This window comes from Medicago truncatula, chromosome 8, assembly GCF_003473485.1.
Source record: "Medicago truncatula cultivar Jemalong A17 chromosome 8, MtrunA17r5.0-ANR, whole genome shotgun sequence".
Classification (NCBI taxonomy): Eukaryota; Viridiplantae; Streptophyta; class Magnoliopsida; order Fabales; family Fabaceae; genus Medicago; species Medicago truncatula.
This window is the reverse complement of record NC_053049.1, coordinates 32,631,213-32,653,874: the sequence shown is the minus strand read 5'-3', so window position 1 is coordinate 32,653,874 and position 22,662 is coordinate 32,631,213. Positions and strand designations below refer to the sequence as shown.

The window sequence follows — 22,662 nt, the reverse complement described above, 5'->3', positions numbered from 1 at the left end:
ATTGAAATTTAAAGCATACTTGTAGTTGTGGTAATCTTGAAGAGGTGTAGAATACTTGTGAGATAAATAAGACGCAGACGAGATAAGAAGAAAATTAACCCAAGAAATATGCAGGGGCAATAACAGTTTTCGAGACTTCTTGAAAATTATCCCAAGAAAATGTATGAGGTAAATTGTGTGTTAATGTATTAATTTTCGAAACGATAATATATATCAGTTTTCGTATATTATGGATGAAACATCATTATGATGAAGAATTATGTTTACAAACTTATTTAAGCATTATTACTATGATAGTTTTTATGAGTTATGGATGGAAACCATCCATATTCTTATGTTTTCTATGTCGCTCCGTCCAATTAAGTACAATTACCCATTTCATCCCTGAAGTTCCTTGTCTATTTTAATACTTCAAACAATTTGTCTAACCTTATATTTCTAGCCACTATCTTCACGTCTAGGTTCTTCGGTCGTTACCTAATATTTTTTTAAAACTTGCTAAGGCAAGATTAGATTTTAAATTCCCTTAACAAAATAAAAGATGGGAGTTTAGAAAGTCCGTCAAAGGACTAATTTCCATGATCCCAATACAAGAAACTTTAATGAAAACAAATGCAAGATTACAAGAGTTCTAAGGTAAAATGTGGTGATAAATCAAAGACAGTCTTGTCCTATTTATAGCTGAAGTATTTTTATTTTCGTACACCATCAGAATCACAAGGCATTAAGGATGGTACTAACACAAAATCATCCAAATTCTACAAACAAAAACCAACAAAATAAATTGCACAAGCTGTTACATTTGTAGCCTAGCATTACGCTGGTTGTAAGAGTAATGTTTGTGATTATTAAAACTACTAGCAGAAGAAGAATTAGCTGCATAGTTAACAACCAAAATATATCTTAGAGCTCTCTCATCACGAATGGGACTGTTGTCTCAAGTATGTCCACAAAAACGATAAGCATGATGCCTTCATTGATGAAATGAGAAGTGTTGTGGTTGTTGTTTTGCTCCAAAGCATTGTGAGTAGTAGGATGAATCGATCAAAAAAGTCTTGGTGGATAGAAGAGGATGATGATGATGATGACGATGATGATAATGAAGAAAAAGATGAAGAAGAAGATGATGAAGTAGAAGAAGAAGAACAAGAGGAAATGGAAGAAGAAGCATTAGTATCATTATATTTTAAGGTACCATTGGATGTGGATAATAATGATGATGATCATCACCACCACTAGTTGCAATCATGTTTGTGTTTCCATGATGATTATTCCTCAACTCAAGCTCAAGAGCTAATCGATCCGTGGTTGATGATCGTCCTGCAATATTGTGATTATTAAAACCATGAACATAAGAATAATTAGTTGCATAATTAATAACCACCATATATCTTAGAGGTCTCACATCACAAATAAGACTGTTGTCTTCATTCTACCAGCTATCCAAATGGTGTTGATGACCCATTTTTGCTTCTTACCTGCATGCACGCCATAACAACAACTGTATATCAACATAAACATAGACATGGGATACTAGTGCCGACGACACTCACATGTAGACACCAATAATAATTTGATAAAAGAAATTTATGGAATATAGATGATTGTCGTGTTGGTGAAATGTAAATATAATTAAAAAAATTGTAATACATTATATGACATCTTTGTACAATATTCTTGTGTTTAAATAAATATAATTGTATGGATAAGTGTATGTTTGTGATAACACATCAACTTATTTTTGCACTCTATTCTTTTACTTGAAAAAAAATTAGTATATTATTGTCTTAAGATTTCAGCATACACCTCAGTAATACGTAATAAAATTAAGTAATACAAAACACACTACAAAAATATTAATGGAATTATATATTAATTTTGTCATAGAAACGATATTATATATTAAGTTCAAAATTAATGAAATTAAACAAAATATTATGTTCACTTTCATACATACCGTTTTCCAATATTTAATCAGAGAAATCACACTCGTTAGAGATTTGCTTTGGACATTGCAAAAATGAACTATAGAGCAAATCGTAATAGATAATACATAGATGTATATGACAACATCAATGATTTTCATTCGATCATGCCGGAGACGATAGTCCATGAATTAAGTTTTGTTATCGCGCAATAGATCTGGTAGAGAAGAAACAAGACATAATTAATAAGGAGAAAAGAAACCAACCACAAAAATTAGATACAATCAATGGCAAAACAAGATGAACGACTTCAATTGAACATTTATGTATTATATTGATTTGAGAAAAATTAAATCACAACGAATTACCCTTATATATCATATAACCAGATCAGCGTGACAAACCAAATAAATTATAACAATGAAAGAGAGGCTAGAAGAGACGTGTGCAAGAGGCGCCGCTTGTATTGTGAAAGTGAATTTCGCTAACTATGTATTTATGATGAATTTATAGGAGGAGTTGTTGGTGTTTAGGTTAAGATTTGTACTTATCTTCTGACAATTTTTTTTGTTGTACTTATCTATTGCAAATATAAAAATACTTTCACAGATAACTAAATCATAAGAAAAAAATACTTTTGTTTAATTTCTCCAAAGTAAATTTTAAACTTTTTATTTCATAATTTTTTGCTTAAAAAAATATATAGAATATATTTTTTACACTTTGGTCTGCACTTTTTTTTTTTTTTTACTATTTCATTATAAAAAATAATGAAAAAAATCCATAAGTTATATATATTTTAGGAAGATCTTTCCTTTCTATAGCAAATGTACTAAGGTCTATAGGCGAGTTCCATAAGTTATATATATATATTTCAGCGCATGACATATTACACTGAATGTCCGCTATTTTCCTTTGTATAGCAAAAGAACTAATTGATGTTGAACCAGGAGAAACCGTACTAAGTTCCTAACATATACTATTTCAAAAAGGCTGTCAAAAAACTCAATTGGTGTTTTGGTTGCCATGGTGGTGTTTTATACATACACATTAGCAAATATGAAATGATGGATGCTGTGGCAAAATATTTATGTATCTAAACAAAAATAGAGTAATAATCCATGATACTCCCTCATATTATTTAAATTTACATTCTAAGTGTATACTCTCAAATAAATAAATAATCTACAGCTTCCAAAAACCACTTCACCAACAAAAAAATTAATGGAAACATAATATCACAGTCTACTTCAATCTTCATCTTATTATTAATTGGGAGCAAGTTCTTCAAAATTCCCATATCTTGAAGCTGCAAATCCAAAGGAAGCTATAGTTCCTACATGAACAGCAAGGACTGCAGAAAAGAGCTGAACATTAGCAAGCAATTCACCACGAACCTCGCTCTCTTTCGAATGACATGTGACAACATTGTCCTTCATGCTACAACCGGACGGTAGCATGGGGCCAAAGAGAACAAAAGCTGTCTGATAGAACCAGATTCCTTGCAGTGTTATGCCAATGCCCTTAGATAAATCGACTGGGAAACATGTTGGTAAAACGGCTCCGGCAATTGAAGATAAAATACAAAGACCAATCAGGAAGGCGAGGAGGACATGATAATAGCCTTCTAGGCCTTTGTGAGTTGCTGAGTGAAAGTTAAAGAGAAGATACTCTGCAGTGAATGCTGTGGCAGCAATCAAACAAAGAGCACCTTCTGGCAAGGGAATATATCTACAGAATAAGATCAAATTAGAAGAGGAAAATAAATAACCATAGCTTAAGGATAAAATAAAGTCAAACTGCTCACATATAATCTATAAGCTATTTTGATAAGCTATCCTGAAATGTTTATGGAAATAAGCTGAAAACAAGTTTTGAACATGTCATAAGTTGTTTCCATAAGCTCTCCCAAACAGTCTAACAAGTGCTTATGCCAATAGATAAACTCAAATAAGCTTATGCAAACAGGCCCTTAGAGAAGGAAAATATATAACCAACTTTAAGTACAAAAAATGGCATACTCAGATATTTTAACAGGAATTACTAGCCATTACATAATGTATGTGTTTAAATTAGGTTTCATAACTAATGATAATCATAAACATTGTCTGACAAATAAATATGTTATTCCGATAATGATTGAGGAAGTGAAAATGGAAAAGAAGGAAAGGATCGATGCTTGTTTGGTTTGTGAAATATTTTTCCATTTTTTATTGGTAATTACAAAAATGTCACCTTGTGTTTACTGAAACTAAAAAACTAAGCAATAAATTAAGACTTAGTAAAGCATTGGTATGTGGAAATTGAACAAAATGAGGAGTATCAAACATTTTAGAACTTAAAATTTCCCTAATGTGCATGGAGTATGCATGGCTTTCCTCATGAGTGGTGAACAACAAAGGAATTGGATTAAAAACCTAAGCGTGTATTTTAAAATCGCATATCTGTTTGAACGCAAGAATTTATACACTCCACTTATAAGCATTACCATCTCCTTGAAGACAATAAAAAATATAAACTCAGGAAATAAATACATAGTTATCTAACATCTTCACAATTTTCCATAGCATCTATATTCCCCAAATAACATGTAGAATAACAACATTAGTAGTAGGTTGTGTTTATAGACCAGGAACATAACAACAACACCTAACCTTGTCTTTTCCGAGAGCAGGGAAACAACGCCGAAGATCAAAAACATGAGAAGCATTCCTGAGTGCTCAAAGTTATTCAAGTAAGTGGAATTCAAGACTCCACCAACAAAAAACTTCAGTTGTGTAGCAACTAAAAGCTCAACACACAAGTCAATGAAAGCACCAATTGAAATAACATAGAGTTCCAAGTACTTGAGCCTTCCTTCAAATCCCGGTACAGGGTTCCAAGCTCGAACTTGGAATGTCTTAGGACTTGACACATATCTCACCACAGAGCACCATATATGCCATACGCCAACTAGAAGAAATAAGGTTCCAGGCAAAATATGACCTATGAAAGATCCCATTTTTCTGATTTACTTTTACCACTCTCAAAATAAATAATTCAAGTTCACTTAGTACTTGTTTGGTTCCGCATCCAGCTTGTAAATCTTGTGTCTCCGTGTCGTTTACACTGCAGTTTTATGAAGGTAGAAACTCAAGCTACAGTCTCACTAAAATGCACTTAATCAACTGGATCCTTGAATGATTCTTCAGCTGATCATAGCAACTAAAATGTTTCCATCTTGTAAACATACCAAAGAATCCTGTTTTTTTAATAAAAGCAAATCAGTTTTGAAACTTTCAGTGACAACTTTTCGGATGAAAGTTCAATATCATCTTATAACACATTGGAATCAGCATACAAACAACGTATGTATGCTTTTACAGATTCCATATCAAAATTTTGAACTACTTTGCCAGCTATTTCTGCTTTGAAAGAAAAACTGAATTCATCTTTTTGCTATAATTTATATCTAGCAATGATATAGACATGATACTACTGACATGTAAGTAGACATTGGTAATAAACTAAAAAAATAGAACTGATTTAAAGTAATCACATGCGTCAGTGTCGGATGTCATCTGACACATGTCAGATACTAGACACGTCTTCGAATCAATCAGAGTCAATGAGGCATCTTTTATAGCCCTTGACTTTTTCAGGAAAACTAATCAAACACAAATCCAGTTTCTTAGAGCAAATTAACAAAAGATTACAAATAAAATTTGTGATAGTGAAACAAAGCATAAAAGAGAGAAAATAATGTAGATTAGATATAGGTTTTGTTTTACTTACTGTATGATATTGAATTTGGATGCAGAAAGTAGAATAGAGATAACCCTTTCAAATTCAACTCTTTTTTCTAATTAATTAATCTGCTCTGCTTAATCATTCACCAATTCATAACAGCTTCAGTGTTGTTGATGACAAAAAGGGAAAGCTACTTTAAACTACCGCACAATTTGTTTAGAAGGAGTGGAGTATTATAAAAATGAGAAATGGAATTTCTTTTAAAACAATTATCATATTTTTGTTTTGTTTTTAATTTCTTTATTATTTTGATTTTTCGTATGGATACGTATCTATATTTTTTTTAATAAATATCGATCCGTATACTTCTTTATATATTTTGTTGTCTTGTAAATTATTTAAAGAATAGTTGTTCAAATATTGCACATCTAATAAAATATGTCATTGTCTTCTTTCAAAAAAATAATAATAATATGTCATTGCCTCTTTTAAAAGAAAAGTTCACTGCTAACACATTGCAAAATATTAGACAAAACTCTAAAATAATATTTTATTTTATTTTATTTTAAATATAAAGATAAAAAAATTCACTTGTATTGGTGAGTGGTGTTATTTTGAGATCTTAGAGCATGCTCCTCTTAAAATGTTTCATGTTCTTTTCTCCTCTTTGCTAATTTTGATGGATTAATTTGACTTCTTAAAAAAATATAAAAAGATAAAAAGTACTTCATAGTTAGGGGTGGACGCCTAGTTCGTGCAGGCACAAAACACCAGTTTGACTCAAACAAATTATGTATATAATGGCCTACAAACTTGCCCGCATGAAGATATATCAATAAGGTGGAGTCTATCTCGATTGGTCCCTTCGAACTATATTGATCAAATATAAAGAAAATGGTTCTCATATCGTCGTTGTTTTGAAGTTTCATCTAGGTAAATCGAACACGTCGATCTGAGTCGTTTTCAAATGACTCAGATCGACGTGTTCGATTTACCTAGATGATACCCAACACTAACCACCATTTTTGTGTCGTGGTGGTTGAGACAATCATTAATTTGGTCAAATCTTACGGTGAAACATTTACACGGATAGTAAACCGATAGTAAACGGATTTTTTTTTTTTTTGACACATAGTAAACGGATTATAAAAACTGAACTGTTAAAATACTAATTCGGCTTCTATAATCAAAACCAATAAAACACATAAGTGCAGCTTCTACACATATCAAAACATGTACTATACCCATTTAGCAAAATGTAAGGCAAATATAGCTCAAGCGAAACATGAAATATATAACGCATCAAGACATACATTGACAAACATAATATTCATATGAGGTTTCCTTCACGTGTAGGCAGTAGGTACAAATGTTGTTGAGATAACTATGTTAGTAGAGTTAGTTATAGTTGGTTAAAAATTAGTTACAGAGAACTATAATTAGTTACATGTAGTTAAGGAAATTGAGGTCTATAAAAGGACCAATCATGTACTCATTCATGTAATTTTTTTCAATACAATTCATAATGAATTTTAAGGGTTTTCCGTTTCTTCCTATCAATCATACTTCTCTTACGAAGCTAATCTCAACCTAATCGATCCTATTATTTCTGACAAGTGTGAAATCCTCAGATATCACCTCATATAAACGGGGGTTGTATGCCACTCACGCAAAACATAACCTCTTAGCTCCTCCGCCGATAACACATGATCAAGAAACTCAGCATAGGCCTGAAACACATGTTTTCAAGTCATCAGAGGTGAAGCAGAGAAAGTTGGATGTGTGTGAATGGATTAGATAAAGGAAAATCATCGCAACATGCGCTCATACATATACCGAACCATGTGAGGTCAACATCTGATCCAACCAGGGTAGGTGTTAATGACTAAAACAAGTGTGTTTGACGATGACCAACATAGGTGTAGAAGAAACAATCTTAATGAAATAATCGATCCAACCACTCTCGATACGAGTTAGGGGTTTGGGAAAGGTTCCATTAAAAGAATATGCGACCTAACAACTGCATAATGATCATTTAGGCCACTAAGAAAGAGTAGTACCAAATCTTCATCTTTGAATTTTCGAGAGTTGCGTATAGCATCACATTCACAAAGCTTATTATTTGTATGATTATTGTATACATATTCATTTTCACATACCCACACTCATAGTTATTTGTTACTAGTAATTTACAAATCAACCTTACATTTGGCTTCTAAAAACCATTTCACCACACAACTGCAACACTTATTTACTCCAACATTATATTCACACACATACACAAAAAATTGGACATATAATATTAAAGTCTAATTCATTCTTAATCTAATCAAACCCTTAATTAGGAGCAACTTCTTCAAAATTCCCATATCTTGAAGCTGCAAAGCCATAGGAAGCTGTAGTTCCTACAAGAACAACAAGGACTGCAAAAAAGAGCTGAAAATTAGCAAGCAATTCGCCATGAATCTCGCTCTCATTCGAATGACACGTGATAATATTGTCCCTCATGGTACAACCGGCCAGTAGCATAGGACCGTAGAGAACAAAGGCTGTCTGATATAACCAGATTCCTTGTAGCGTTATGGTGATGCTACTACATAAATCTACCGGAAAACTGGTCGGGAGAAGTGCTCCGGCAATTGTAGATAAAATGCAAAGACGAACCAGAAAGCCAAGGAGGATATGATAATAGCCTTCTAGACCTATGTGTGTTGTTGAGTGATAGTAAAATAAAATATACTCTGTACTGAATGCTGTGGAAAAAATGAAACATAGAGCACCTTCTGGCACGGTAACATATCTACATAATAAATATAATAAGATCAAATTAGAGGAGGGAAATAAATCATATGCATTTGGATTATTCACATTAGAACAAGAAAAGGCCAGTAACATATAACATCAAAAACAAGTAAATAATTAACCTTGTATTTTCTGATAGCAGGGTAACAAAACCGAAGATAAAAGAGAACAGCATCGTTCCAGAGTGCTCGAAGTTATTCAAGTAAGTAGCATTCAAGATTCCACCATCAAAAATCTTGAGTTGTGTTCCAATTAAAAGTTCAACGCACAAACTAATGAAAACACCAATTGAAATAAAATAGAGTTCCAAGTGCTTGATCCTCCCATGAAATCCTGGTACGGGATTCCAGACACGAACTTGGAATGTCTTAGGGCTTGATGCATATCTCACCACAGAAGACCATATATGCCATAATCCGACTAGAAGAAACAAGGTTTGTAAATTCAAGTTCACTTAGTACTTGTCTATTTCTGTGTCCGGTTTGTAAATTCTGTTTGCCAATGTTATTCACACCACAATTTTACAAGCTAGAAATTTAAGCTTCAGTCTCGCAGCACTGCTACGTTCATGCCACTGCAAAAACAAGCATACACTTAATCAACTTAATCAACTGGATTCTTGAGTGATTCTTTAGCGATCATAGCAACTAAAAAAATTCCACAAACTAATCCTGTTTTAGCTAAAAGCATAGGCTGTTTTCAACTTCGAATAATAACTTTTTGGATAAAAGTTCATCATCTTTCTTATAGCATGTTGGAATCAGAATTCAAGCAACTCATGTATTCTATACTGATTCCATATCTACTGTGGAAAAAAAATGGAATTTCATCTTTTTGCTATAGTTTGTAATATCTGCAGAGCACAGATATACACACCAGAAACGATACAGCCACGTAAGTAGACATCGATAATAATTTAATAAAATCGAAGTGATCGAATGTAACCAATAAGGAGTTTACTAGAAATTTTCTTGAAAAAAACTGATCTTTAGGATCAATTCGAAAAAATTCAGTTTCTTAGTACAAATTAACAAAGTACCAAAGTTTGTAAGGATGAGTGTTCAGACTATCGGATAAATCAAAGGAAAACAGTCATCAGAATTCGGAAGAACCACAAGCCAAAAAAAAAAGGAAAATTAGAAGAAAAATCAAGGAGTTTCATCTGAAGTACATTTCCATTCTCTTCTTTGAATGCAAAAACCTACATGAGCAAAAAAGTTGAGACTTGTTTCTCAAGTTACATGATATGAACAATCAGGCACCATATAATTGGAATGGCAATGGAGGGTATCTAAAGAAATAGAAAAGAATAATGTAGATTAGATAACTTATTGTAATAGTAGTATATATAGATACTTATGGCATGATTAGTATTGATTAAGAAACTATAATAGAAAGAAAACTATCTTTTTAATTAATTAACCTGCTCAACCATTCGGGGAAACAAATTATCAAACTGTATTGCGGGAAAGGCAAGGTATCTTTCTTTGTTTCTGATCTGTCTGGTATATCAAAAGGTCCAAAATATGCCGTGTGGATCTCACTGTTTTTTAAAGCAAAGCTCCATAGGGAACACATAGTATCCTTGTTGCCACAATGGCACATTACCGCCGATGCTCCACCCAGTCGCTGCGAAACTTTCTGCATCATCAACTGCTGTCGCCACACTCCTGTTCTTTTTGAGCACAATCAGTGGCGGAGCCAGGACCTTGGTTTAGGGAATGCAAAAAAACGTGAGTTTATTTACATATATATAATATAAGATGAGAGCTAAGTTATTCCATTTACAACAAAACATCAAAGTAAAATTCTAAGTCAAAAATTGTGTTAGTTACGACAACAAAGAAACTCAAAACATAATATTATATTCTATAATATTAATATACGACCAAGATACAAATTTCACTTGCAAGGAAATAATGAAGTACCATGCACACACCAATATTGGATATGTACCACTGAAAGTCTGAAATGGATATTTCACCATTTTACAAGTATCGTGCATCATAGGGAATATGTTTTGCTATGCAAACAAAGAAATTTTTTGGTGTGCTTGCTTGCCATGGCACCACGACAATGTGTTTGTACCTTTTCCATAACAATTTTGGAATTTTTTGGGTATGTGTTCACTAAAATCATTATTTCAGATTCATTCAATAAATAAGGTATGTGATCTATAATTAATCAATCGAATGAATTTAAAATATAATTTTTTTCATATAATAGCAATGTACAATTGAAACTTCAATTTACACATGAAAAAGAGAATGAATTATTCACTCTTCCATATTATGAGTGGAATATTATAAATAATATTATATTCATCATTATTGAGCAAATATAGTGTAAACATCTATAAGTGATAAAGTCAAATTGATAAAGTTATTTTCTATTTTTTGGCACATAATTTATTTGGGACATTGACGAATTGTTTGTGCTTTCATGAAGTGTTGTGACTTAAGAGCAATCCATGCATGTGTATAAACTATAAAGTAATAAATCACCGCTTCTTTCTCATATGAGTAATGATACATATACATCCTTACGTGGCAATACATTCCTGGACACTCATACAAAAATCTGATACGTAATCATATGGACTTCATATAAGCACACTTTCTCTTTCATTCATCTTCTTTCTTCCAAATATATGGGGTGTACAAGAGTGTATGTAAATAAAGGATGTCTATCTAACATTTTCCTTATCATATCATACTCTCTCTCTCAATTTGGATCATGTGCAATTCTTAAGAAAATAATTGATTGATTTTAACGGTAAAATTAGTATTAATATTTATGAGCGGCCAAACATAAATATTAAAGTAAAATGTTTTTTAATATTAATTTATTAAATTCTTAAAAAAATTAATATATTAAAATAGGGTTATTTGATCCCCTATTTTTAAAAATACGAAGTTTTAATCGCCTTATTTAACTTCTTTTTTTAGTTTAGTCCCGCATCTCACTGTTGTACCATTACGATGTGACAAGTTCATTTATGACGTAGCAATGCTTATTAGGCAACACTAAATATATTTTGTCAGCCAAAACTTGTCGAAGAAGCGCTACAACGTCACAAATGAATATGTCATTTCATGAAAAAGTGACCTAAAAATAAGACGGAGACTTTTTTTTTAGTTCGAGAAAATGTTCAAATTCTGATTTGAAGTCTTTGGTATTTATTTATTAAAAAATGTTCAAATTCATCTTTTTTAACATAACAACTAATTTATTTGCAAGATTTTGTAGCTAAAGAGATCAAAAGTGTTAAAATAAAACGAAATAAATCTATTAAAAAAACAATAAACTTTTCAAGTTATTGTTTTTACTAATTTATGTCAAATAAACTTATTTTAATAGCTAAATAAATATATCATACTTGTGGTAGCTAAGTATAAACTATATTAATATTAAAAGATTAATTTATATGTGCCATTCTATTGCTTAAATTGTTTGACCAAAAAAAAAGTTTAATTTCTATATTATGCCGATATAACACAGAGAAAAGCTTAGTTGTTTTTTCCGTTCAAAATTGGCTACCTCACTCAGTCAACTATGGTAGAATCTAACGAGACCAAACTCATTTTGACATCTCCACCTACCCAGCTACCCCCACCCCATTAAAATAATAATAATAATCCATATAAAAACATCTTAATAATAAATACTCTACTATTCGTGCACACCAACAACTTATTTCTTTCTTATACTATATCATTGTAATTATTAATATTAATACCACTACATTATTTAATTAATCTAATTAAGAGTGGCAACTAATCAAGTTCACAAATAAATAATAGGCCAGTCCAATCCAAAGACCCAAAACAAAACATTTGAAGCACAAAGAAGAAAAAGAGAGAATGGAAAAGAGCAAGGTTTTAGTAGTGGGAGGAACAGGATACATAGGAAGAAGAATAGTGAAGGCAAGTTTAGAACAAGGACATGAAACCTATGTGATTCAAAGGCCAGAGTTGGGACTTCAAATTGAGAAGCTTCAAAGACTTCTATCATTCAAGAAACAAGGTGCTCATATTGTTGAGGCATCTTTTTCAGATCATAAGAGTCTTGTTGATGCTATCAAAAAAGTTGATGTTGTCATCAGTGCTATATCTGGTGTTCATATTAGGAGTCATAGTATTGGCTTGCAACTTAAACTTGTTGATGCCATCAAAGAAGCTGGTAATATTAAGGTAATTTCATGGACTTTTTCTATCTTAATTTCTTAATCTTAAGTATATGATAGTATATATTGTCTTTGTTTGTTGTGTAGCTATGTAAAATTTGTTAATGTCGAAATTGATCTTGAACCATATGGACCAAATCGATCACAATCTGTATATATTAGGCCAGATACATCAACTTTTATTTACTTGACTTTTTCTAATATATAAGACCGGAGAGAGTAATTAAGTTTCGTTGAGCATCCAAATGGTTGTTCACGAGACCTCAGTGCTAGCAAGAAGTGACTGTTGTATCTTGCAGAGTACTAGCAATGAGACCTGCCGCGCATCGGGTAACTTATCCCTGATGGCGAAATACTCTTAAGCCTAGTGCATTGCCGTTGCAAATATAATATCTAATGACCCCATTACATGATTGGTTACCTTCCTCTTTTCCCAATTTGAATTATATACATGGATACTAAAATAATATCATAAAACTCATTTGTTTTTTCTACACTAGCGTTTCTTGCCTTCAGAATTTGGCCTAGACCCAGCAAGAATGGGACATGCATTGGAGCCAGGAAGGGTAACATTTGATGACAAAATGGCTGTAAGGAAAGCAATAGAAGAAGCTAACATTCCTTTCACTTACATCTCTGCTAACCTCTTTGCTGGATACTTTGCTGGAAGCCTCTCTCAGATGGGTTCTTTTGTGCCTCCTAGGGACAAGGTTCATCTCTTTGGAGATGGCAAACATAAAGGTACCTTTATAAGTTCAACAAACTTTTACAAAAAAAAAAAAAAAAGTTCGTATGTTCGTATTCGAATTTGGTTAAGTAAATAAATTTTTATTTTATATCAATAATGATATATTCTTGAACGTGTATATTTGATTGCAGCTATTTTTCTTGATGAATATGATGTTGCAACATATACAATCAAGACAATAGATGATCCTCGAACCTTAAACAAAACATTATACCTTAGACCACAAGAAAACATTCTCTCCCAAGGAGAGCTTATTGGAATTTGGGAAAAACTTATTGGAAAGGATCTGGAGAAGACATACATTCCTCCTGAGGGCTTCCTTACAACATTGAAAGGTAACACATTCAGTAAACTAATAGACAGTTATGCACCTTATATGTATTAGGAAAGTAACGTTATTGTTATAAGTAGTTAGTGCAAGTGATTTATGGTTTATGTGAAATTGATTTGCAGGATTGGAATATAAACTTCAAGTAGCAATTGGACACTTCTATCATATTTTCTACGAGGGTTGTTTGACAAACTTTGAAATAGGGGAAGATGGAGAAGAAGCATCCAAGCTTTACCCTGAAGTGAATTACACACGCATGGATGAGTACCTAAAAATTTATGTGTAAAAATGAAATACTTCCACGTGAGGTTGTGGTTCAAGCACAGACATGTTTGTTGGCTAAAATTACCTTACCTTTAGGAGATTTTGTGCTTTTAGTTCAATTGGGAATAAACTGGATATTTCAGATATTAAATGTCAATGTAATGTATTTTTCTTTTTCAATTTTTTTCAAAATTGCAGACATGCAGTTATAATTTGGAATATAATTTAAAATTCCAAAGTTTACGTGGTGTTTTTTATCCATGGTCTAACTTTACTTAACTCCTGACCAAACATCATACTAAACCTACGTCTTAATTACGATGGATATGTTAGAATCACAGTGGATCATTGTGATTCTGACAGACCTACTGTGATACCAAGCATACACTAAAACCCCCTTTCCTCGAGGATTGATGGGTTAAGACCTTCAAAGAAATGACTTGAAATGGCAAATAGACATAAGTATGACTGCCCTAACTAACAAATGAGGCTTATATGCGCTACAATGTTTTCTAACCCGAGATTTGTCTTGGCATGTGTTTGTTTTCATGTTTGAAATACTCGTAAACATACGTTTCCATGTCAATTTGTAGCTTCCATATTATCATGTTCAAAATTCATTTGGATGGGATAAAAAGGTTCCTAATGTGTTAGCAAACAAGCTTTTGGTAATTTCACCAACAATCCATGTTAATATATTTTTTACCTGGGAATGGTGCATTCAACATATCACTTATCTTCTCATTAGGACATTCGTTAAAAGGTTAAAAAAGGAATTTTATCATGTGAATGGTGCACTCAACACCTTGAAATTTTAGAAATTGATTTTTTCTACATCAAACTTATTACTTATTTTCTTTTTTGTCTTCTTAACAAGTTAGCATGACCCTTTTATTTTCTACTATTACACCATCAAACATATCAAATAACCGGTAACTATACACGTTTAACACACTATAACAACAATTCAGTTCTGACATCTTGTATACTGATTTAAATTACTTTTGCTATGCACGACCTAAGCATGTAATGATAATATTAATACTACATAACAAGTGAGTCCTTCAAGTTCAATTCAATCTAGTAACAACCACATTTCCGGATTGTGCTACAGTATGCTTACCTGAAAATTTGAGAATACACATTTTAGGGAGTTTCTTCCCCTCATGTTTTCTAAAAACACAGGTGTCCGGAAGTATAGTCCAAAGGGCAAAAAATCTGTTTTCTTCTGAAGTATACTTCAGCGGTGACTGTGGGGTGGGAAAAGAAACTCCCCACATTTTAAATATTAGACTAAACAGCCTTTGAAGCCTTTTCTGAGGGCAGTTTCATCCAAATTCCTTCCAATGAACACAAGCTTGTTTATCCTCTTTTCATTGGGTTGCCATGTTTTTCCTGGGCTGTCATCCAACATGGAATGCACCCCCTGAAAGTAGTAATACCGAAATAGGGTAATAAAGCAAGCAAAGTCAAATTCAAAAGGTTTGGAATTGCAAACAGGCAATAGAATGGAAGAATGACAATGTTGTAGAAGAGAACCTGAAATACATATCGTTGTTCGGAACCATCCACTGCCAAGACACCTTTCATTCTGTATAGGTCCTCTCCCTTTTCTTCAACCAATCTCTCAAGCCAATCTTCAACCTTAACCACCATTAAATGTGAAAGTAAGGGAGAAACATGATTAGCGCTAGCCAGAAAGAAAAAAAATTCATTGATTAACATAATGAATGACCATACCCTGCAATAATGATTTAAAAATTTTACACATGCACCTAGTCGTACAACATACATATTTGTGACATCATGGAGAAATGAGAATGGATGTCTATTTAAAATACCTGAACAGTCAATGCACAGTCATTAAACTTTTAACTACTACTTTACGAGTTATTATGTCAAACAAGATGACTTTACTGGATTGGAAGTTAAGAAAACAATTTGTACTACTAAAAAGCTGTGCATTCTTCCAGCCTTGGTTTCTATGACACCAGAACGACACGCATTTGCATTGTATGGAACTTATGTGGATGATTATGCAAAATCAGATGCAGAAAAGAATAGGAACGATTAAAAAAACTTTATTCCGCAAGCAAATTCAGACCCCCATAATTTATACTACACATTGCTATTAACAAAACCATTTAGAAATCCAATATTAGTGTGGAATTCCTGTTAACTTGGTCATCAATGATTGATTGAGAACCAAGGATTAGTTTCTAAATAAATAAATAAATCAAAATAGGGTTTTGATTAGGTGAAAAAAGATAGATAAACAAGAGCAACCAAACAAAGCCATCAACAAAAAAAACATAGATGTGAATGTTGAAACATTGTGTCAAATCTTGAAAAGTAATCTTGTGATGTAAGACAATATTTTGCAAATGGTCAGAAGGGAAAAAGTTACGTATCCCTCTAAAAAATATATATTTTTGCAATTACCTCATCACGATCAAGAGTTCCCTCCGCAACAATGCTGACACTAGAGACAGCAGAATCATGCACGTGATCATGATGATGATGCCCTTTGTGTTCTGTAGATACATTCAGAACAATGAAGTAGTGCATAAGCTCAAAAAATATAAAAAAAAAAAAAAAAAAAATAGTCTGGAAACATAGTGTATTAAACTATTAATCAAGCCAAGTCACACGGAGTTTGTTATTATTTCAAAATTCTAGGCACAGACAGATGTGCTTTTCAACCGGAGAAATCAAATAAATAAAACATTGGATTCCGAAAGATTGAGCTGTTAGGAACCAGAGATCCAAACACAATCATGAGAAATAAAGAAGAAAAATTGAGAGGAAGATTCAGTATTATTGATGGCAAATAAGGGATTTACAGAGGAAAATGGTATTGCTACTGACTGCCACAGGATTCAGCCCCTACAGAGTGTGTGCTCTCCATTCTAACAAACTTAAGAGATATTCCAAGATACCCAGATTACTGGACTCACTATCCTTTTATTACAACTGACTTAACAGAAATGATTATCCCCTCCTTATAGAAGCTGCCAATTCAGGTGACACTCTCACTCCCCTTTAGCTGACTTTCCCCTGCGAGTATAAACCCTCCATATCTTTGGGCCCTTAGTCTCATGGTGCATGAACGGGTCACAAGCTCAATAACTTGTGTGCCGGTCCTAACACCTTTTCTCTGTTTGTTTGAAGTTGTGAGTTGTGACACCATCAAGTATGGGCTTCAGACCAAATATCATTTTGGTTTTTGGTTTGATGTGGTGCACCTTTCAATTAAGGCCTCATTTTCCGGAGCGAGCACAGACCTAATATCATTGCAGTTTGGTTTTTCTCATTGTTGAGAACGTTTGCTTCTGTTAAGTGATTAAGCTTTGAGTAGTTGCTTCTACCTGATGGTTAAATTTTTGTGCATTTGTTTGTTCCCAAATTGGCATTCTTGATTCTTTGGGAGTGAGTGTTGTGGTGATGCTAGAAGAAGATTGAAGATTTATCTTAATCATGTACCTCAGACCGTTGTCACAGTTGTACGTTTCCAAGGGCTATAGTGCTAGATGCGCAGCCGATTCTTTGGTTTTGGATAATTTTGCGGTTTACCCCTACCTTAGACGCTTTGGTAACATCGTGCCTGTTATTCGGAAAGCTCCTTCGTACCCGTGGGTGAAGGCAAACACGGATGGATCGGTGGTGGGATTACAGGCCTCTTGTGGTGGCATTTTCAGGGACCAGAGAGGGGCTTTCCTCGGATGCTTTGCGGGTAATTTAAGTCCTATTTCGGTGTTTGAGGCAGAGTTACATGGTTTATTGCTTGCCATGGAGTTTGCTGCATTTGAGGGTTGGCACCATATTTGGCTGGAGAGTGACTCAACTAGTGCTGTTCAAGCTTTTAAGAATCATGACATTGTTCCTTTCAGATTGCGAAATAGATGGTTCAATTGTTTCCATTTTGGTCTTCAGGCAATCTGCTCTCATATTTACCGTGAAGGTAATTGTTGTGCGGGTAAGTTAGCCAACCATGCACATAATATTACTGACGACATCTGGTTTGCGACAATGCCTCATTTTTTTTAATGCGGATTTCTACTGGGACCGCAATGGACTGCCTAATTATCGTTTTCCTTAGGTTCTTTTTTTATTCTTTTTGTCTCTCTTTTGAGAGTTTAGGTTTATGTCCCCCCTCTTATATATATTTTCTCTTTTTTTTAATAATATATTATGAGTAGGCGGTAGAGAATGGGGGTTTCTGAGAGGTGCCAACCTAGTTGAGATGTTTCACATTCCCCCTGATGCCTAACCTATCTCTTGGCTTATATAAAAAAACATTTTATCTTTTAAAGGGTATATTTATAACAAGCTTAAAGCTTAGTGAGCTTCGTCCCCGTGAGCTTAGCTCAGTTGGTAAGGACAGTGCATTATTGGGAAAAACTCAAGTCCCACATCGGATAGACGAGACTCTTGATGAGAGTTTATAAAGAGGAGGCACTCTTCACCTCACAAGCCGGTTTTGTAAGGATGAGTTAGGCCCCGAATTTCAACATGCATAATATATGCAAGGTCCGGGGTTCAAACCCCGGACACCACCAAAAAAAAAAAGCTTAGTAAGCTTCAGCTTGAGGGGGAGTGTAAGGATCAGATTTTATATTACTTATTATTATTCTGATTTTTTTTAATGGCAAATGTTAGTATATTAATTTTATGTTTGGATTTTCTCCCTTGCCAGGATTCAAATCCTAAAATTTTAACCCCGTAGCTCAACCAAGTGAGCTACCATCCTCCCTTATTATTATTTTGATTTGTTCTTAATTAGGATTGAGTCTGTGTATCCCTATAAATAGGGATTAATATTGAGTCTTTTGTATCACGCTATTATTTAGTCATTATCAATAATATTCAGAGCTCTTATTATTCTCTCTTCCTTTTACCTTAAATCTCACAAATTCAACAAGTAGTTATGATTATTAAATGGTAATGTGCTTTACAAGACTAGATTTCTATATGGAAGACATCCAGTTCATTCTTTACTGTTCCTAATTTAGTATTTCAAGAAGAGAAGCATCTAACATAATGCAATGGCAAAATTTATTTTGTCGTGATAAAAGAAATTTAATCAAATCCACATGGTCCGTTAACAACAAATTTCTATTTGAACATCATTGACCTCATACTGCAGTCAACTATAACAACAAAGGTTAATAATAAGTAATTAAGAAAGTGACAGCAAGGTTTTAAAGGAGTACCATGTCCACAGTCATCTGGATGGCTTGCTGTAGAGGGACATTCTCCTTCTACCTCAGCTTCAATTCTGCAATATCAAGTCAGTTTGATTAAAATGAAGATGAATTTGCAGCAAATACAGACAGAAAGGTAACTATGCATTATGATTTGTAATACTTATAGCCATATTATTTAAGAAGGAAAAAAAGAGCACGATAGGAAGAGGTGTATGTATATTACTTTAATAGATGCTAAAAAAGTAAATATACCTCTTACCTCTGAATATCATATCCTCCCACACCAAGAACAAAGTCTATGTCAACAGATCCAAATTTAGCTTGCTTAATTTGTGCCATTCCATTGATGTGCTGACAACAGTTCCATGAATTAAAAAAAAAATATCTATAAGCATGATTTCTAGGGAAGCTAGGTACTATATACAACTCTATAGAAGTTGATATAATAAACAATATACACAGGAGTTAAAGGCAATAATCTAATGCATTTCATAAAAAATAATTCAAATTTATCTCACCATCTCCCCAATGGCCAATACACACATGTACGTACAGTTATCATCTCATAATAAAATATGAAATAGCTATATGATATAGCCTATATCTATGATAAAAGATTAGCATTTCCTAGATGTTTAATACCTTCTGCCCCAAAACAAGAATTATAATGCAGTCCAGAACTATCTATTATACTCATATTGGAAAATCTACAGGAGAGAACTAATATTAATCACCATGAAAACAAAATTTTGGAATATGTAATATGAGCCATGAAACTATTAATCCCTGACCATTGACCAATTGAAAGGCAATCTTAGAATACGGAAGGTTTTCATTTTTACCTTCGTAGTGAAATTTGGAACATAAATTGCGTGAAATTCGATAATATGATTGGCAACTTGCAAAAGGGATATATGAGACCTCCATAGTACATTATTATTTGTATATTTCGGAAAACTCCAAGGTAGCCGCACAAGCAGAGTATGACTTGTTATTTTTTTCAAAAAAATAAATAAGGCAAGTCGTATATTGGATCTATGAATTGCATGAGATTATTTATTTACAAAAATTAGCAAGTCACAAATACAAACTACAACTTTCTCTTTTCTTAACATGCAAGGGAGTTTGTACATGAGCATACAATTTGAATAGAAATTAGTTATTTTAAAAAGAAAAAAAAAAAAAAAGACAAGTAGTACATTGTATGTGCAACATCCTTGGTAGTTTTTGAAAATAATAATGTATCGTACTCGTAATGTTGTCAATAGCATGGATGACAGAATATGGATGAAAGACCAAAAATCCACCATATAAACACTCTATTGCAGCAAATGGCATCGCCATTGCGAGCATCCCTTCACAAATAGGCTATGGCGGTTGTAAAAATCGGCCATGCCATTCCGCCATTTAAACAATGCTGCATACTCGGGAGGTAAAATTTCCCTTTTGCAAGTCAAGATGGCATCTATGACTTGCTCCATGCAGGTGAATTTTGGCAACCTGTGCTTGTCTGGTAAATTATGTTCTGAATTACACTACTCAGGGGAAAAAACTGACATGGAGTTATTTTGGTCATGGTGAACTCTATGAAATTTGTGTCAAAAGTCAAAACTCATGAGCACACATGTTCATTTCATGAACCCCGTTTGATATTTGTACATTTCATCTTTTTTTTTTCAGCATATAATTTTATTGCCTTCCTACTTAGATAAAGAAAAACAATGTCTGCATATCCACAGGTAACTGAAATACACCTTTATTTTCTTGGTCAACATGTTTAACTCTGATTCAGTAACCAAATCTATCTGCAAAAGCAAGTAATAATAATCAAAATCAAAAGAAAATAATAATCAAAATCCACAAGTAACAGAAACAAAGTTGAAATACACAGAAATATCACAAAATCTTAAAGCCAGAAGCTTGCCTTGTTCAAAATAATTCGGTCAGCATATGCAACTTGTTCAACTGCCTCATTGACCACAAATCTTGGTTTCACCTCATTCAAATGTTGCATGGCATGCTTGCAGTCAACTAAAGTCACAACCCCATCCAGTTTAACATACTCAGAAACTAGTTCATCGCTGAAAAAAGTTTCAATAACAGGGGCTGGTTTTGCAAGACCTGCAAAAACAGTTAAGAATGTAGACTAGACCTTAAAATAATGTTTTACTCGATTGTTTCAAATACCTAACATCGGAACAGATAAATTTCAATCATGCAATCAATCGCTTAAAATTGCATTAGAAAGACTAAAGCTTCCAAAAAAAGTTGCAGAACCATGAAGGGACACCCTAAAAAGATTTTTAAGCAACACATGATCAAAAATAAAATTGAACCATTTAGAATTAGATAAGGTCAATAATGAAGACCAGGTGTTTCGCAAAAACTTTATTTTATATAATCCCTTTTCATTGAATAATTTTTTATTTTAGTTTTGTTGACCTGTTATCGAAATCCCAAACAAAATGAATTTCAGAGTGGCACAGCAAAATATTAGTAACTTCACAATTTGGTCGGTTAGTTTCAACTTGCAAGTAAATATTTGAACAACGAGAGCAACATACAAACCTGTGGTTTCAATAACAATGTGATCAAATTTGTCTCTTTTCTTCCTAACCAACTCCAACAGCATTTTAACTAGATCTCCTCGCACAGTGCAGCATAGGCAGCCATTATTGACCATGATAATGTCTTCACCATTCACAGAAGAATGGCTAGCAACCAGTGATCCATCAATATCAACCTCACCAAACTGCATTATTCACAACAAAATAATTTCATGAAAAACTGTAAATCCGTATTATAAAGACAATCAAATTCTTCCCTCATTTTACAATTTATCTACAAAACAAACTCGATACCTCATTTTCAATGACAGCTATCCGCTTGCCATGTTGGGATGTGAGAATATGATTCAGAAGAGTGGTCTGCAGTACAGAAAACTCGATTATAAACTAAATTTAATTAAGCACTTATCATACAAGTGCTTATGTATAAGCTATTTTGATAATAAAAATAAAGTAGCACCTTTCCAGAGCCGAGAAAACCGGTAATGATTGTAGCTGGAATACGATTATCAACAGAAGCTTCTTCGGCGTGGGTTGGAGCAGAGTTAATGTACCTGAAACTTCCATAATAGAAGAAGTTATTAGGTGAAACGAAGGAATGAAGAGTGGTGATAGAACGGAGTTGAAGGGGTGATGATTGAACAGTTCGGAAAAAGGTTTTGACGGAATTTGCTATAGTCATGTATCTCTTCATCGTTGGAATGGAAAAGGGAAGAAAATCAAGAGGGAAATGGTTAAACCCCTCGTATAAGGAGGGTTTATGTTTTAAACAAATAAATAAATAAATGTGTTCGGATGATGAGTTCAACGTGTGGTATGTTTAAATTTAAAAATATTAACAAAATTTTCATTGTTCATATTAAATTTATCAAAAACCTATTCTTCATCTCTCATTTTTAATCT

General features: G+C 33.2%; 4 protein-coding genes and 1 long non-coding RNA gene across 6 annotated transcripts; 1 reads left to right on the top strand and 4 right to left on the bottom strand.

Moving 5' to 3' along the window:
- Positions 1–632: 632 nt before the first annotated feature.
- LOC112417234 (uncharacterized) lies at positions 633–2,451 on the bottom strand. Its single transcript, XR_003007798.2, has 4 exons — positions 2,294–2,451; positions 1,958–2,142; positions 1,406–1,478; positions 633–1,320 (listed from the first exon to the last, which is right to left on the bottom strand). It is a non-coding gene; the product is annotated as an uncharacterized lncRNA (long non-coding RNA).
- A 549-nt stretch (positions 2,452–3,000) lies between these two features.
- Positions 3,001–5,886, bottom strand: LOC25501558 (transmembrane protein 45B). Of its 2 annotated transcripts, none has more exons than XM_013590827.3 (3): positions 5,700–5,886; positions 4,580–5,166; positions 3,001–3,656 (listed from the first exon to the last, which is right to left on the bottom strand). In XM_013590827.3, the coding sequence occupies exons 2-3, from the start codon at positions 4,924–4,926 to the stop codon at positions 3,194–3,196; spliced, it is 810 nt and encodes a 269-aa protein (XP_013446281.1). In that variant the 5' UTR covers positions 4,927–5,166; positions 5,700–5,886; the 3' UTR covers positions 3,001–3,193. The 2 variants fall into 2 exon arrangements, with proteins under 2 accessions (XP_013446281.1, XP_024628308.1); XM_024772540.2 differs by having other exon boundaries at positions 4,580–5,033.
- A 2,070-nt stretch (positions 5,887–7,956) lies between these two features.
- Positions 7,957–9,362, bottom strand: LOC25501557 (transmembrane protein 45B). Its single transcript, XM_024773058.2, has 4 exons — positions 9,333–9,362; positions 8,982–9,030; positions 8,579–8,909; positions 7,957–8,454 (listed from the first exon to the last, which is right to left on the bottom strand). Exons 1-4 carry the CDS (start codon positions 9,360–9,362, stop codon positions 7,992–7,994), a joined length of 873 nt encoding a protein of 290 aa, XP_024628826.1. The 3' UTR covers positions 7,957–7,991.
- Positions 9,363–12,188: 2,826 nt separating this feature from the next.
- On the top strand, positions 12,189–14,223 carry LOC25501556 (isoflavone reductase homolog). Its single transcript, XM_013590825.3, has 4 exons — positions 12,189–12,649; positions 13,143–13,383; positions 13,522–13,725; positions 13,844–14,223. Exons 1-4 carry the CDS (start codon positions 12,320–12,322, stop codon positions 14,005–14,007), a joined length of 939 nt encoding a protein of 312 aa, XP_013446279.1. The 5' UTR covers positions 12,189–12,319; the 3' UTR covers positions 14,008–14,223.
- Positions 14,224–14,904: 681 nt separating this feature from the next.
- LOC25501555 (P-loop guanosine triphosphatase YjiA) lies at positions 14,905–22,540 on the bottom strand. Its single transcript, XM_013590824.3, has 10 exons — positions 22,220–22,540; positions 22,054–22,119; positions 21,761–21,944; positions 21,117–21,313; positions 20,947–20,997; positions 19,452–19,543; positions 19,199–19,263; positions 16,428–16,519; positions 15,525–15,629; positions 14,905–15,411 (listed from the first exon to the last, which is right to left on the bottom strand). The coding sequence occupies exons 1-10, from the start codon at positions 22,451–22,453 to the stop codon at positions 15,274–15,276; spliced, it is 1,224 nt and encodes a 407-aa protein (XP_013446278.1). The 5' UTR covers positions 22,454–22,540; the 3' UTR covers positions 14,905–15,273.
- Between the last annotated feature and the right edge of the window lie 122 nt (positions 22,541–22,662).